Source organism: Thamnophis sirtalis, unplaced genomic scaffold, assembly GCF_051295495.1.
Source record: "Thamnophis sirtalis isolate CommonGarterSnake01/CBP01778 unplaced genomic scaffold, rThaSir2_p1.2 scaffold_4, whole genome shotgun sequence".
NCBI lineage: Eukaryota > Metazoa > Chordata > Lepidosauria > Squamata > Natricidae > Thamnophis > Thamnophis sirtalis.
Window position 1 is genome coordinate 39,411,044 of NW_028261384.1, and position 13,548 is coordinate 39,424,591.

Genomic DNA, 13,548 nt, shown 5'->3' on the forward strand with positions numbered 1-13,548 from the left:
AATGATGATGGGTGGTGGCGATCCCCACAGCCTGGGAGAGTATTCCAGGAGATCAGTCCAACTGCCAGTCAGCTGCTTGTGCTAAATCAGGCTGTGCTGAAGTTGACCATGCTTTTTGCTGTTTGCTGCAAGGAGACATGTGAGGGAGGGGAGGGGAGGGCAACTTTCTTGGTTTTTGAAGACAGAGTTATCTCAGATAGAATAGGGATAGCCCATCTTGTCAATGGGAAGCTGCTCTGTCATATAATTCCAGTGGAAGTTCTGTGTAGCTGCTCTTACAGTATAACCTGGAAAGGGAATAAATTGGCTTGGGTTGCCAAGGTGGTGTGAAGTCACATGGCAGTTTGGTCACCTGAGGACAGCTATAGATTTCATGGTGTCCACTATTATGGAAGTGACTTAAAACTATCAATTTTCTTGGGAAATCCATTGTTAATTAAGTTTCAATCTGTTTGTGTAACTTGGTAGAATCTACTGTATTTTTGGATATAGATTCAGAATATAGATGGTTTCATTTTCACAACCATGTCAATTCACCACATCGAATGTAAACACCAAATGTTTACAGAAGTTGATAGATAGCTCTCACCTTCCCTCCCAAACCTCACAACCTCACATTTTAAATTATTGATTAATTATTTTCCCACTTCATCCCTCATAATTCAGGTCTTAGAAAGTACTCATACTTTTAGAAAGTAAAGAACTCAGAGTGCAAACAAGATGCATTGTCATTCATCATTAACTTCAGCCACAAGGAAAATGTGTTAACAAAACTCTGTTGCTCTTTCTTTTCCTTCCAAACTTCTGTAGCTGCTCATCTTGTACCAAACAACATCTCACAACCAAAACAACATCCACATTAAAAATATTACAACTATAAGAATCAACATCAAACTTAACTAAAGCAACATGTGTACTTCCATGCCCATTCTTTCAAAGATTCAGATCATATTGGCAGGAGGCTGCGATATGTTATAGTAACCAATTCTGAGTGTGAGCGGCAGAAGCCCCACTCCCCAACCCCACAGGCTCAAGAGTATTAGACTTTAGCAGCGCAAGACTGCATTGTGCACTTCGCCACTCTCCATCAGAAGCTTAGCTGCATCTTCTCCCGACTTTTTTTTTTTTTACAGCTGGTGTTTCCTTCTTCAAAAAAGAATGGCCCTAATTGGCTAAAGCTGTGATTTGTTTCCCTTCAGCCGCAACTGCGGGTGGCCTGTGTGTGACTTAGTTGGTCCCCAGGGCAACGGGACGCTGCTGTCGCCGCAGTAATGGAGGGGAACTGAGCGAAGCTCCTGCGCTGGTCTTGTGGGAAAGAAGACTCGCGTGGGCGGGCGCGCTTAGCGGAGGCAGGTGACTGGACAGGAGAGGAAAAAAAAAATCCAAGGCGTAATTTAGCTATCAAAGGGACCCCAAGGATACGAGACGCAGAAGTGCCCCGACGATAAGCTTTGTTGTAAGGAGTTTCACTCGGCTCTCCCGCTTGTATTACTCCGGTTAGCGATGGAGGACGAGGAAGACGAGATAGTGCAAGAAAAAAGTTTCGCTGACGACGAGCGGGTGCAGTTCGTTGGCTTCCGCCTGACCCATTTGTTAAGGCTCAAAGAAGAGAAATGGAGCAAGTTTCTGGAAGAGGAACAGAACCAAAAACTCCTGACGGACTTTTTAGAGAGTAACACCCCAGCTTTCTTGGTCTTCTACCACTCTGTGGCCGGAGGATTGGCTTTAGAGACAAAGGTAAAAGGAGGGAATATAGTTTCATACATAGTTACTGTTCTTAAAGTAGTTTTCTTCTGTTTGGGGGCTATTTCGGCATCCAGTCACATAGATATAAAAAGGCTGAGGGAATAGGAAACTTAATAAGCAAGTGTATGAATCCACTTGCAGGGACTATCTACTGAATAATGGGATACAATTTTCCTACAGTTAGAATTGCAATTACTTCTCCATATGAAAAACAATCTATCACTGGTGGAACTATGGACGGAGTTAGAGCTGTTGGTGTGGACTTGTCCACTTGTGGTCTTTCTTTCACAATACCAATAGGTAATAAGTAGCAGATTCTTCGGTGAGAATCCCTCTAAAAAGATTCTCTCTTACTTGTTTGATGTATTTAACCTTAATCCCTTGAACTGTACTGTAAATCAATCATATACAGTATTTTTATTTGGTTATTTTAATGTTACAATTTCCTGATAGTAAAACAGTCTCATCAACCTTCTCAAAATTCTCCATAGTTAAACAAAAAGTTCATATCTAATTTTTTGGGGGAAGTTTCTGTAGAACTGCTTGCTATGGCTTTAATATAACACATAATTCAGGGCAAGATTTTAAACAATTTGTTTAGGTTTGAATTGGCATCAGATTACATTGATTATATATAAAATCAGTTGCACGAAATTCAAAAAAATGTGGAACTTTGATTTCTGCTCTATGAAAGATTAAATCCAATCAATAAAATTACTAATCCAGTTTGTGTTTTACATTTAAGTTTTTTATTCCAAAAACCAGTCCCCAAAAGTTGTATTCTACATTCGCTTCTGCATATTCTATAAGCATTTATACTAGAAGTTGTGGTTCATTAGAAAGTTCTTACTTTCCATTGTTAGTTTGGTTAGTTTACAGGGCAAAATTACTTAAATAATTAAAATGAGTTGGCCAGTTTGGCCTGCAAAGAAATAGATTCTTGCAGCTATATCGTGACAAAAAGTTGATGGCCAGATATTCTTTAAGTTATGATTAAATGTCATGTTAAAACAAAGCCAAGAAAATTTCTGGCTACACCACAATCATTTTAGTTACCCTTGTTTAGTTCAACTTTGAAGTTTAAAATTCCTTGATTTTTCCTTGATTCTAGCAAATCTTTCTCTTCCTTCGAACAGACGATTTCCATCCATTTTCCCACTTCCTCCTTTTAGGGAAGATGGTGGAAAAAGTGGTTGTATTGCAACTCCAGAGCATCCTGAATGAAATACATTATTTGGGTCCCTTTTAGTCAGGTTTCAAACCAGATACAGCATTGGTCACACTTGTGGAATAATTTCTGGCAAAAGCTGTATCTGGTTTGAAACCTGACTAAAAGGGACCCAAATAGTGTGTGTGTGTGTGTGAAAACACTCATGCAGGAATCCATCCTTGCTTTCCATGACTTCTTGACAGCTTTTGGGGCCATTGACCACGGTATCCTTTTGGATGGCAGAGTATTATACTGATCACACAGTATTTCATGGCCACTCCCTAGTGGGATGCCACAGGTCTCAGTATTCTCTTTGCTCTTTTTAAACATTTACATGAAACCATTGGGTGAGATCACCCAACACTATGGAATGCAGTATCATCACTATGTGGATGTCACTTAGGCTTATATCTCTAACCTTGATGATCCAAGTGACACTATGGTTGTCCTTTCACAATGCCCAGAGGATGCAAGGATCCAAATGGGGGTCAATAAGCTTCAGCTGAACACTGGTAAAGCAAAGCAACTATGGGTGTAGGATGTCACATGCTGGCCACACCCATTTCGAAGTTTTCAGGTTGGGAGGGGGAGTAGAACGTCTAACTTCTTAGCATCAGAGCATGTTAATAATAAAATAAGAAATATTAATGTTCTGATGGTCATTTCAAAAAATCCTTTGTTACTGAGCATCTAGTAGCAAAGAAGAACATACATGCCAAATTTCATGTTTGTAGGCTTTACAGGTCTGCAGATTTAGTGATTCCTGCATGAGTGTTTTCACACACACACACACAAGCATGTATGCATGCATGTGTACGTACGTACGTACATACATACACACACACACACACACACACACACACACATGTCCTAATGCAGTGATGGCTAATCTTTTTTGGCTCCCATGCCAAAAGCAGGGGGAGCGTAGGGGTGCCATGTGTGGGCGTGCAACACCCATAATGCTATGCACACGACCCAGCTCACATGCTTGTGCGACCAGCACTTTCCCCCACTTTTGGCACTTTTTGTGCCCTCCCCTGGCTCCAGAGGATTTCTAGGAGCCTGGGGAGGGTGAAAACAGCCCCCCCTGATGCCCCCGGAGGCCCTCTGGAGTTTCCCTGAAGTCTCCGGAGGGTGAAAAACGGCTCTACAAGGAACCCGGGAATGGCAACTTCCAGTTTGTCTGTGGGGCCGGTTTTCAACCTCTGGAGCCTTCAGGAGGCTTCCTTGAAGGCTCCGGTGGGCGAAAAATGACCCTACGAGCAAACTGGAAGTCTGTTCCTGAATTTCCAGTTTGCCTATAGGGCCAGTTTTTTGCACTCTGAAAAATGGCCCCAAAAGAAGGTCAAAATCAGCTGGCCAGCACATGCCCCCAAAAGATGGCTCTTTGTGCCACCTGTGGCACATATGCCATAGGTTTGCCATCATAATCCTAATGGGTCAAGTAGTTTAAAGTGGTGGTGGGAAGTTTGTACCCCCAAGATTCAGAGCCAAGGTGGCGCAGTGGTTAAATGCAGCACTGCAGGCTACTGCTAGATCAGCAGGTCAGCGGTTCAAATCTCACCGGCTCAGGGTTGACTCAGCCTTCCATCCTTCCGAGGTGGGTAAAATGAGGACCCAGATTGTTGGGGGCAATATGCTGACTCTCTGTAAACCGCTTAGAGAGGCCTGAAGGCCTATGAAGCGGTATATAAGTCTACTGCTATAAGTCTACTGCTATTCTGTTAAATAATTCTGCTAATTCTATAATAAAGTAGAATTAATTCATCTAGTTGGGTTTCCTATCTGGTTATCTGAGAGGACTGATATCAATCTTTCAAGTCTGAAAGTATGTGGGCCTTTCCTAAGTCTCTTTTTCTGACTGTTAAGCCACTGTGGGTTCTCCCTCTCTTATCTGATTGTTTCCTAGGCAGCATCTCTTCCCCTCATTCTTAAAGATCATTCAGACATTTTATTACACACCTTGATTTCAGTGAACAAGATCTACAGCACTAAATCAGCCATTGTCTGCAAAAAGTTTCCCCACCTCCAACCTATGAAAATATAAAATTTTACAGTGTCTCTTGTAGTACGAGTCCTTTTCTTTCTAGAGTTAAACCTAAGTAGTTGCAGGGTATTGGCCAGAGCTATAATGTAAAACAACAGCTCCGCAGTGGGATAAACCATGGGTTTCTTTTTTTTCATTATTATTAGTATATCTCTTTCTGATTTAGATACCAAGTGTTATAAAGCATAAACTTGTATGGGTCATGAAGACTGCAAATTGCATTGGAACAGAAAACTACAAGGAAGACCTCAGATTGTCAGAACTGTCTGGAATACCCTTGGAGCATGTAATGGTATTCTTAGAGAAGGTACTGTTTGTTTGTTTGTTTTGTTTTGTTTTATTTACATATAGCATTTACATATCATGTTTTCTGTAGAAGCTCAAGTCAGTACATGTAAAGATCTCCCTTCATTTTAGTCTCTGAAATAGATTGTTGGGAGTCGAAATTTGGTGAAACATCCAGCAGTGAATTTCAGTATTTAGCAAGGACTGGAATCTAGATTCCCTATTTTAACATTCAAAGGACTCGTAATTCTTATATAGAGTGCAAGAGTACTCTGGAGTACTCTTGTACTCTGTATATTTAGTACTAGACAAATAACTTTATTTAAATAACTTTAAAATGATTTTTGAAGACAAGAACTTTAAAAACAAATTGTATTGCAAACTAGAGCATACAAACTTTTGCCAGACCAATTCTCAAATACAGCTTGTTTGTCTGGAATCCAAACTGTATATCAGACATTAATACAATTGAGCAAGTCCAGAGGTATTTCACGAGAAGAGTACTCCTCTCCTCTGTTCACAATAGAATATCTTATTCCACCAGGCTTGGAATTTTGGGCTTGGACAACCTAGAACTGGGATGCGAATCTACGACAAACGTGCCAAAGGTGGCATGTGGAGCCATTTGTCATGGCATGTGAGGCATTGCACTGGCCAGCTGACTTTGGCCTTCTTTTGAGGCCATTTTTCACCTTATGGAGGCTTCGCCAAAAACCAGCCCTACGGGCAAACTGGAAGTCCATTTTCAAACTTCCAGTTTGCCTGTAGGGCCAGTTTTTCGCTCTCTGGAGGTTTCAGGGAGGCTCCTGAAGCCTCTGGAGGGCCTCCGGGGAGTGGGGAGGCTGTTTTTGCCCTCCCCGTGCTCCTATAAAGCCTCTGGAGCCTGGGGAGGGTGAAAAAAGCACGCCAAAGATGAGGGGGAGCACTGGTCGTGCATACATACGCACTAGATCATTATGGATGTGGCACACATGTGCACGACCCCCCTGCACTCCCCCGCTCTTGGTACGTGAGCCAAAAAAGGTTCACCATCACTGACCTAGAACTATGCCGCCTACAGTCTGACCTAAGCATAGTAGAAAAAATTGTCTGCTACAACGTCCTACCTGTCAATAACTACTTCGGCTTCAACTGCAATAATACATAATCAAACAATAGATACAAACTCAAGTTAAACCACTCCAAACTCAATTGCAGCAAATATATTCAGCAACAGAGTAGTCAATGCCTGGAATGCACTACCTGACTCTGTTGTTACATTCTCAAACCCCCATAACTTTAACCTTAAACTGTTTACTGTGAACCTCACCCCATTCCTAAGAGGTCTGTAAGGGGGCATGCATAAATGCACTAGCATGCCTATCGTCCCTGACCTACTGTCCCCATTTATTTGTACCCATTTCCTGTGTTCATGTCCATGTTTATACTTATGCCTGTTATCTTGTACATCAGTGGTGGGTTCCTACCAGTTCAGACTGGTTCAGCTGAACCGGTAGTAGCTTGGCAGCCTGGGTCACTGAAACCAGCAGTGACCCAGGCCTGCTATGCCCCAAACCGGTTCTCCTGATAGCGCTGTATGTGCCGCCATTTTGTTTTTTGCTTCTGCGCATGCACAGAGCAAGTTTTGTTGTATTGTGCATGTATGGGCGGTGCGTCCCTGAGTGAACCAGCTGTAGTCTCTGCCAGAAACCACCCCTGTCGTACATGTTTGGAAAACTAAATAAATAAATAAAATAAATAAATAACCACTTTGCAATATGTTATCCTTACATCTGTTTTAGTAGAAAAGTTGCCAAAAAGCTGCTTCTTTTTGGAGAAAACTAGATTCCTATCTTCTGGGTGTTCTCATTTTAAAAAAAATAAGGATTATGGAAACTTTTTTAGCAATATTATAAAGACAGCTTTTATATTGAAAGGAATTATGGTGGATTTTAAAAAAAATATTTTGTAGTCTATAGACCACTGAGAGACATGATGGTGAAATCAGCAACAACAATTTTGTAATATTTTTCAGACAGTGTTCTAGAGAATGTTTGAAATTTCAAATGCAATCTTGTCCCAAATGTGTTTATTCAAAAGACAACTGGACTTTCTGGTTTTTCTTTAAAAACTTTTTGCTTCTCATCCAAGAAGTTTCTTCAGTTCTCACTGGGTGGTGGGGAGTGTAAGGATTTACACTCCTTGCAGACATGTGATCATTTTCATTCTTTTAGCAAGTCATTAAAGTTTACCTGTGTTGCCAGGTCACTTGAGTAGTGCAAATGGGTGTGGAGCCTTCTTGGAACTGTTGAATAGAGTGTGTTGTAGACTGGAAATAGATGATGTTATTTTCCTCCACCTCTGTTGAAAGAGGGCTGTTCAATTTTGACATAGATGGCCTCTTTGATCCCTCTTTCAAACCAGCGGTCCTCTCAGTCCAAAATGTAGACTTTGCTGTCTTCAAAAGAGTCAGCTTTATCTTTTAAATGCAGATGGACTAGTCCTGTTGGATTTGTTCTCCTATGTTTTGTCATGCTTTTATGAAGTAGTTTTGTTTCCCTAATGTACAGATCTGCATATGGCTCATTGCATTGTAACTGCATATACTGCGTTGCTCAGTTTGTGTCTAGGTGTTTCATCCTTGGGGTCGACAAGTTTCTGCCTTAGTGTAGGTGAAGTGTAGCATAGTGTACAGTGCACATATGTTGTGTTGACTGAAGATCCTCAGTCTTCAGAGCTTTTCTTATATTCCTGCAATGTATGGAATTGCAACATTGCTTTGTTTACTGTTCTTTGGGTGCAGACCATCTGCAGTAAAAAATGCAGTATATAAATGCTGAAAACAGTAAGATGGGGAGTTAATCAGTGTTCAGTCATGGAAAGTTAGATAGCTTAGTGCTAGTCATGGTCTCCCAGGGCAGCCTACTAGTCTTTCAAGGATGGTGCAGGAAAAGTGGAAGAATGCTATATACATGGCTTTGAACTTCTGCAGAAAATAAATAAATGTTTTTGTCCTACAGGTTCATAGTTCAATAGGAAATATAAGCAGCAAATGAAAGAAGTATTGGATTATAGTATAGTGTTGTGACTAGATAATATGCTGTGAAAGTATTGATTGTTATCTGACTTAAGGATAAAATACATATTCACATAATTAATAAATGCAAGACTATATTAAAATTTACCTATTTAGCTACCTAATACAACATTAATTTTGTATACTAATTAGAGCCATGAATTCCCTTCCTAAAAGCATTTTCTTCATGGTTTACCTATTCTGTTGTCTTAGAATTACATAAAAATCCTTTAGCTGGGCAGTATGTTGTATACCAGTATATATTTATTTTTTTCTTAATTGACATAATATTTCAAAAAATAAGACCACACAATAAGATCATATTATTGAGCTAATAACATGAAGTGTATTGTCTGCAAGCACACTGGAACCTGTGTGTACAGGATGGCACCCATCTCATAATGCTTGAGATTTCTGATCTTAATGTTGAGTGCTCATTTAGTCTTACCTTATTTCTAAATTGCATGTTTATTTAGAGTACAGTTTGTTCTCAAGCTGATGTAAGTTTACATTTATCACTATGGAATATATATTGCAACAAACAAACTTTTGGAATGTTATAGTTACAGATCCTAGTCCTACTGGAACTGTTTGATTGGTATATGACACAAAGACCAAACATTTCACAATATCAAAAGTGCTTGATCAAATATTTTTAACATTTCTGATTATCATTGAAGAACTATCTTGTGTTAGAGACCAAATAATTTTTAAAAAATTGAAAGTCTTGCAAAATGAATAAGAGACAGATCGTCATTTCATAATCAGTTAAGAATAAAATGTTTATTATTAAAAACATAATTCAGTTTGTAGTAGTATTGGGCTTAATAATTACAGTTCTTAGAATATATTTGGTATTCAGAGTAATTGAACTCTTTTTTTTTTGACAGACTAGGGTATCAGAATCAAACACCAAAACCAATATAAGGAAGTTGTTGAATTAACTGGAAAGATAATTTAGAATCTACTACTTCATAAACTCATTCAAATTTTATTTAAAATTGAGATTTCGCTATGTAGTAAATAAAGATTAATAGCTGTTCATATAATTAATTTGAATCTTGGGTTGCGGTCCATAGATTGAAGGGACTCCAATGTCATGAAATTTGCATAGCAAAGAAAATACAGATTATTCCTCTAGTTTGAATCCTAAATGTACAGTATGGAATTCAATTCAAGAGATTATTTACTGAATTGAATAAGGAACAGATAATGTTTCTCTATTTTCTCCTGGGAATCCACTCTCATGTTACTCTAGAGATAATCTCTACATCGTGCATTTACAGAATGAAATGAAAATTGGAAAACAATGTTAGTAAGAGTGAATCAAACTTAATCCTTTTCTGAGCCAAGCCACTCTCTAAATCATTTTTAAATCAGATAGAAAATTCACAACAGTTACCTTTTTACTCTGTTTTCCCAATCAGTATTGCTGTTTTAGGGTGGTAGATGGCAATTGTTGAGGTAATTATTTTACATAATAGTAGAAGTGATAAAAGCTCGTATTTTGTCTGAATCCATACTTATCAGTGAGATCAAATGGAAGCTGAATATAATGGGTCTCTCTTCATATGTACTCTAAAGATATGGTATACCATGTAATGGATCTAAATCAGAGATGGGTAGTGGAATTCAGGCCTGGGTCGCAGAACCAGCAGTGACTCAGGCCTGCCATGTCCCTGAACCAGTTCCCTCTCCATCGCTGGGGCAGTGCCATTTTGTTTTTTACTGACTGTGCACGAACAGTTCACTGTAAATTGTTCTGTGCATGCACAATTGTTCTGTGCATGCATGTGCACAGCATGTGCCTGGCTAACGGGTTGTGAATTGGTAGCAGCAGCCCACCCTTGATCTGAATATGGTTTTGTGTTGACCATAAGAACACTGATTGTTGTTAAATGATTGTACAGCATAGTAAGTTTTAGTTTAGTATTTGCAAACCTGTATTGAGTTTCCATCTTGAAATACTTTGAAGCCATAAGATTATCAGTGTATGTCTGTATATAAGAATAAAAACAGAATACAAATAAACAAATTTAAGCCCTTATAGTGTAAAGTTATAAAATACATAATGCAACGATGTCCTTTTTTTAAATAGTCTTCCTGTGAATTATCAATGCATAATGTTTCATTTTAAAAGTTAACATAATTTTTTGAGGGTGTTTATGAAAGAAAATCTAGTTTATGTGGAATATAACAACAAAAATTAAACACGACTTCAAAAAGAAGGTTAAGTTTTAAGGATTCTTTACATCATTGACATCTTGTTCTTTCTGCTGCCAGGTTGTAGTTCCTGTTCTTTCCACTAAGAAAAATAATGGCTCTTGGCCACATGTTATTTCCCATGATATGGAGCGGCATATAGAGATAATTAAAAACAAGACCTATGTTATGAATGGAATTGTGTCTGGGAAAATTCTTCTTCCTCTTCCAACAATTGCAGCAAAGACTGATTTGCAGGATATGTGCATTGAAAATAAGTAAGGAGTTTACATATATATGTAATGGAATGTGTGAATGTCTTTGGGAATGTGGGGAAAAGATGCTACCTAGGAAACAAAAAGAAGCAGGACACCTCCAATAGCTTAATAGAGAGACTTGAGAAGGACATGGTCTAATGGATCAAGCAGTTAAAGTGTAAGCAGGAAATTTGTGCATTCAAAATTATATTACAAGAAAGTATAAATAATTCATCTAAAACAGAATCATAGGTTGGAAGGGACCTTGGAGATCCTCTTGTCTAGTGATGGCAAACCTTTTCAGCACCAAGTGCCGGAAAGGGAGCTTACACGCTCGTCAGAGATGCAACATGGAAGAGAAGCGGCCCAAGGGGCATGTGTACACCGGAAAATGGAAGACAAGCTCTTCTGGTTTCTGGCACTGCTGCACATACAAAGGCCAGCTGATTGTCATGCACGCTTATGCAGCAGAAACCTGGAAGAGGAATGGGCAACACGTGTGCCAGGTGACATGGCTTGGCCTGCTACTTCTGGCACATGTGCCGTAAGTTTGCCGTCACGGCTCTATTCCAGCCCCTGTTCAAGATAGGAACCTTAATTGACTTCCAATAGTTTGGTCTGCTTTTGAAAGCCTCAATGCATCCATTACTCCAGGAGGTAAACTATTACCTAATTGTTCTGACTGTCAGAAAATTTCTCCTTACTTCTAAATTGGATCTCTTTTTAACTAGCTTCCGCCTATTACATCTCATCTGGTGCCTTAGAGAATGTCCTTATAATCCTTCCATTTGATAGACATACCATCCATCCATCCATCCATCCATCCATCCATCCATCCATCCATCCATCCATCTATCTATCTATCTACTTATCTATCTAGGGTTAAGCTGCCAGTCAATGTTATTAGCTGCCAGTCAGTGTTATTAGTGTAGTATCAGACAAAAAGATATTTACATGATTCCTTAGAGAAGAGAGATTCTGTCAATCACTACTTCCATGGCCTTCTCAGTACATAGACACTTTGATGGGCAACAGAATCTCTTCTTTTTCCATTCAGTTATTGCAAGGAACAGTTGGATTAATTATGTGGTATAGGGAAACAAGATGAATTTAAATTCTGGGAATTACGTACTGGTCCCAAGTGTTTCAGGATGCTTTCTTTTGTTCTTTAACAACAGATTTCTGGGAATATTTAAATAATATCTGGCAGCCTAGGAGGAATCCAGTATATAAATCTCCCTCTCCACTAGCTGAGTGATATTTTTGCAGCCTTTAAGCACTTTCCTCATAACTAAATTCTGTACAGGTTGACTTTTTTTAAGGCTATGCTTAAACCTAGCATTATAATTTTAACTGGATATAGCAGTTGGGTTGTTCACCCCATAGATTCCTAGTTGATTAGAGTGGCAATCAGGCTTGATGCCTTGAACTATCACAAGTAAATAAGCAAATACATCTATAATAATCCTATAATGAATGCAACTTATTAATAATGCTTCATTTTAAAGGTTAGATTATTTTAAAAAATAAAAACTTTATAGATTACAAGATAACTAATGGCTACTGAAAACGACAGGTATATATTTTAATATCATTTGCTTCTTCTCAGTGTCGTTTTTGGATACACAAGTAGGAATGTGCAGTTGCACCTACCCTTTGCTTAGCCACTGTAGCAGAATTCCAGGTTGGATTATTCTTTGATCAAAATCTGTGCATTTCTTGATATACTCTTATAAGAATAAGGAAAATGGGGCTATATTAAGGATAAATAAAAGGGAAGCATTTGTTAGCAATAGCAATAACAATAGCAGTTAGACTTATATACTGCTTCATAGGGCTTTCAGCCCGCTCTAAGCGGTTTACAGAGTCAGCATATTGACCACACAGTCTGGGTCCTCATTTCACCCACCTCAGAATGATGGAAGGCTGAGTCAACCTTGAGCCGGTGAGATTTGAACCGCCGAACTGCAGATAGCAGTCAGCTGAAGTGGCCTGCAGTACTGCACTCTAACCTCTGCGCCACCTCAGCTCCTCAATATATGAAAGAATGGCTACAAATACTGTAGAGCAGTGTTTCTCAACCTTGGCGACCTTAAGTCCTGTGGACTTCAACTCCCAGAATCCCCCAGCCAGCACCACATCACAAATCCAATTGACAGAAGACCTTGACTTTAAGCTTGACTTTCAAAGTGCCCTTGTAATGCTAATATCATCTCAGAACATATACTTTATTTATCACTGAAAACAAAAATTCTCTTTATTTGGTGAACTTTTTAAAAGGAAACATTGGAAATTGCTTAATTTGTCAGTTAAATATGTAATTTGTCATGTCATATAAAGCAGTACCATCTGTTATCAGATCAGAACCAAATAATAAAAGCACACCCAAAATATTGTGCAGTTAGTTTCAGGATAACTTTAAGCATATCTAAGCATGGAAAAATCAACCTTTATTCTCCCTATCTTTTAGGCAAAATTCCCAGACAAGACCAGTACTTCATGAAATAGAATCAATGGTTATCAAGTGGTCATGCCAAATAAAAGACATTTTGGAAAGGAATATAGCTCAACTGTCTTTTAACCAGATTCACCCAGATCCTCAGAGTGAACTTAAGTTTTGGAAAGAAAGAAAAGACAATCTCTTGTGTATATATGATCAGGTACGTAGTTCCTACTCCAATGATAGTTTGTGACTGTTTTTCAATAATATGTACTAGAAGCACTGTTCCCTCTAAGGTGCGCGGCT

The 13,548-nt window shown here is 39.0% G+C and overlaps 1 protein-coding gene across 1 annotated transcript in view; it reads left to right on the forward strand.

Annotated features, from left to right (window-relative positions):
• The first annotated feature begins 1,272 nt into the window (after positions 1-1,272).
• Positions 1,273-13,548, forward strand: part of DNAH11 (dynein axonemal heavy chain 11) — a 179,655-nt gene continuing 167,379 nt past the window's right edge. Inside the window, exons 1-4 of the mRNA XM_087712777.1 lie at positions 1,273-1,737; positions 5,170-5,310; positions 10,627-10,823; positions 13,273-13,462. Coding sequence (XP_087568903.1) covers positions 1,504-1,737; positions 5,170-5,310; positions 10,627-10,823; positions 13,273-13,462 — 762 coding nt within the window. The 5' untranslated portion in view covers positions 1,273-1,503. The remainder of the gene's footprint in view (positions 1,738-5,169; positions 5,311-10,626; positions 10,824-13,272; positions 13,463-13,548) is intronic.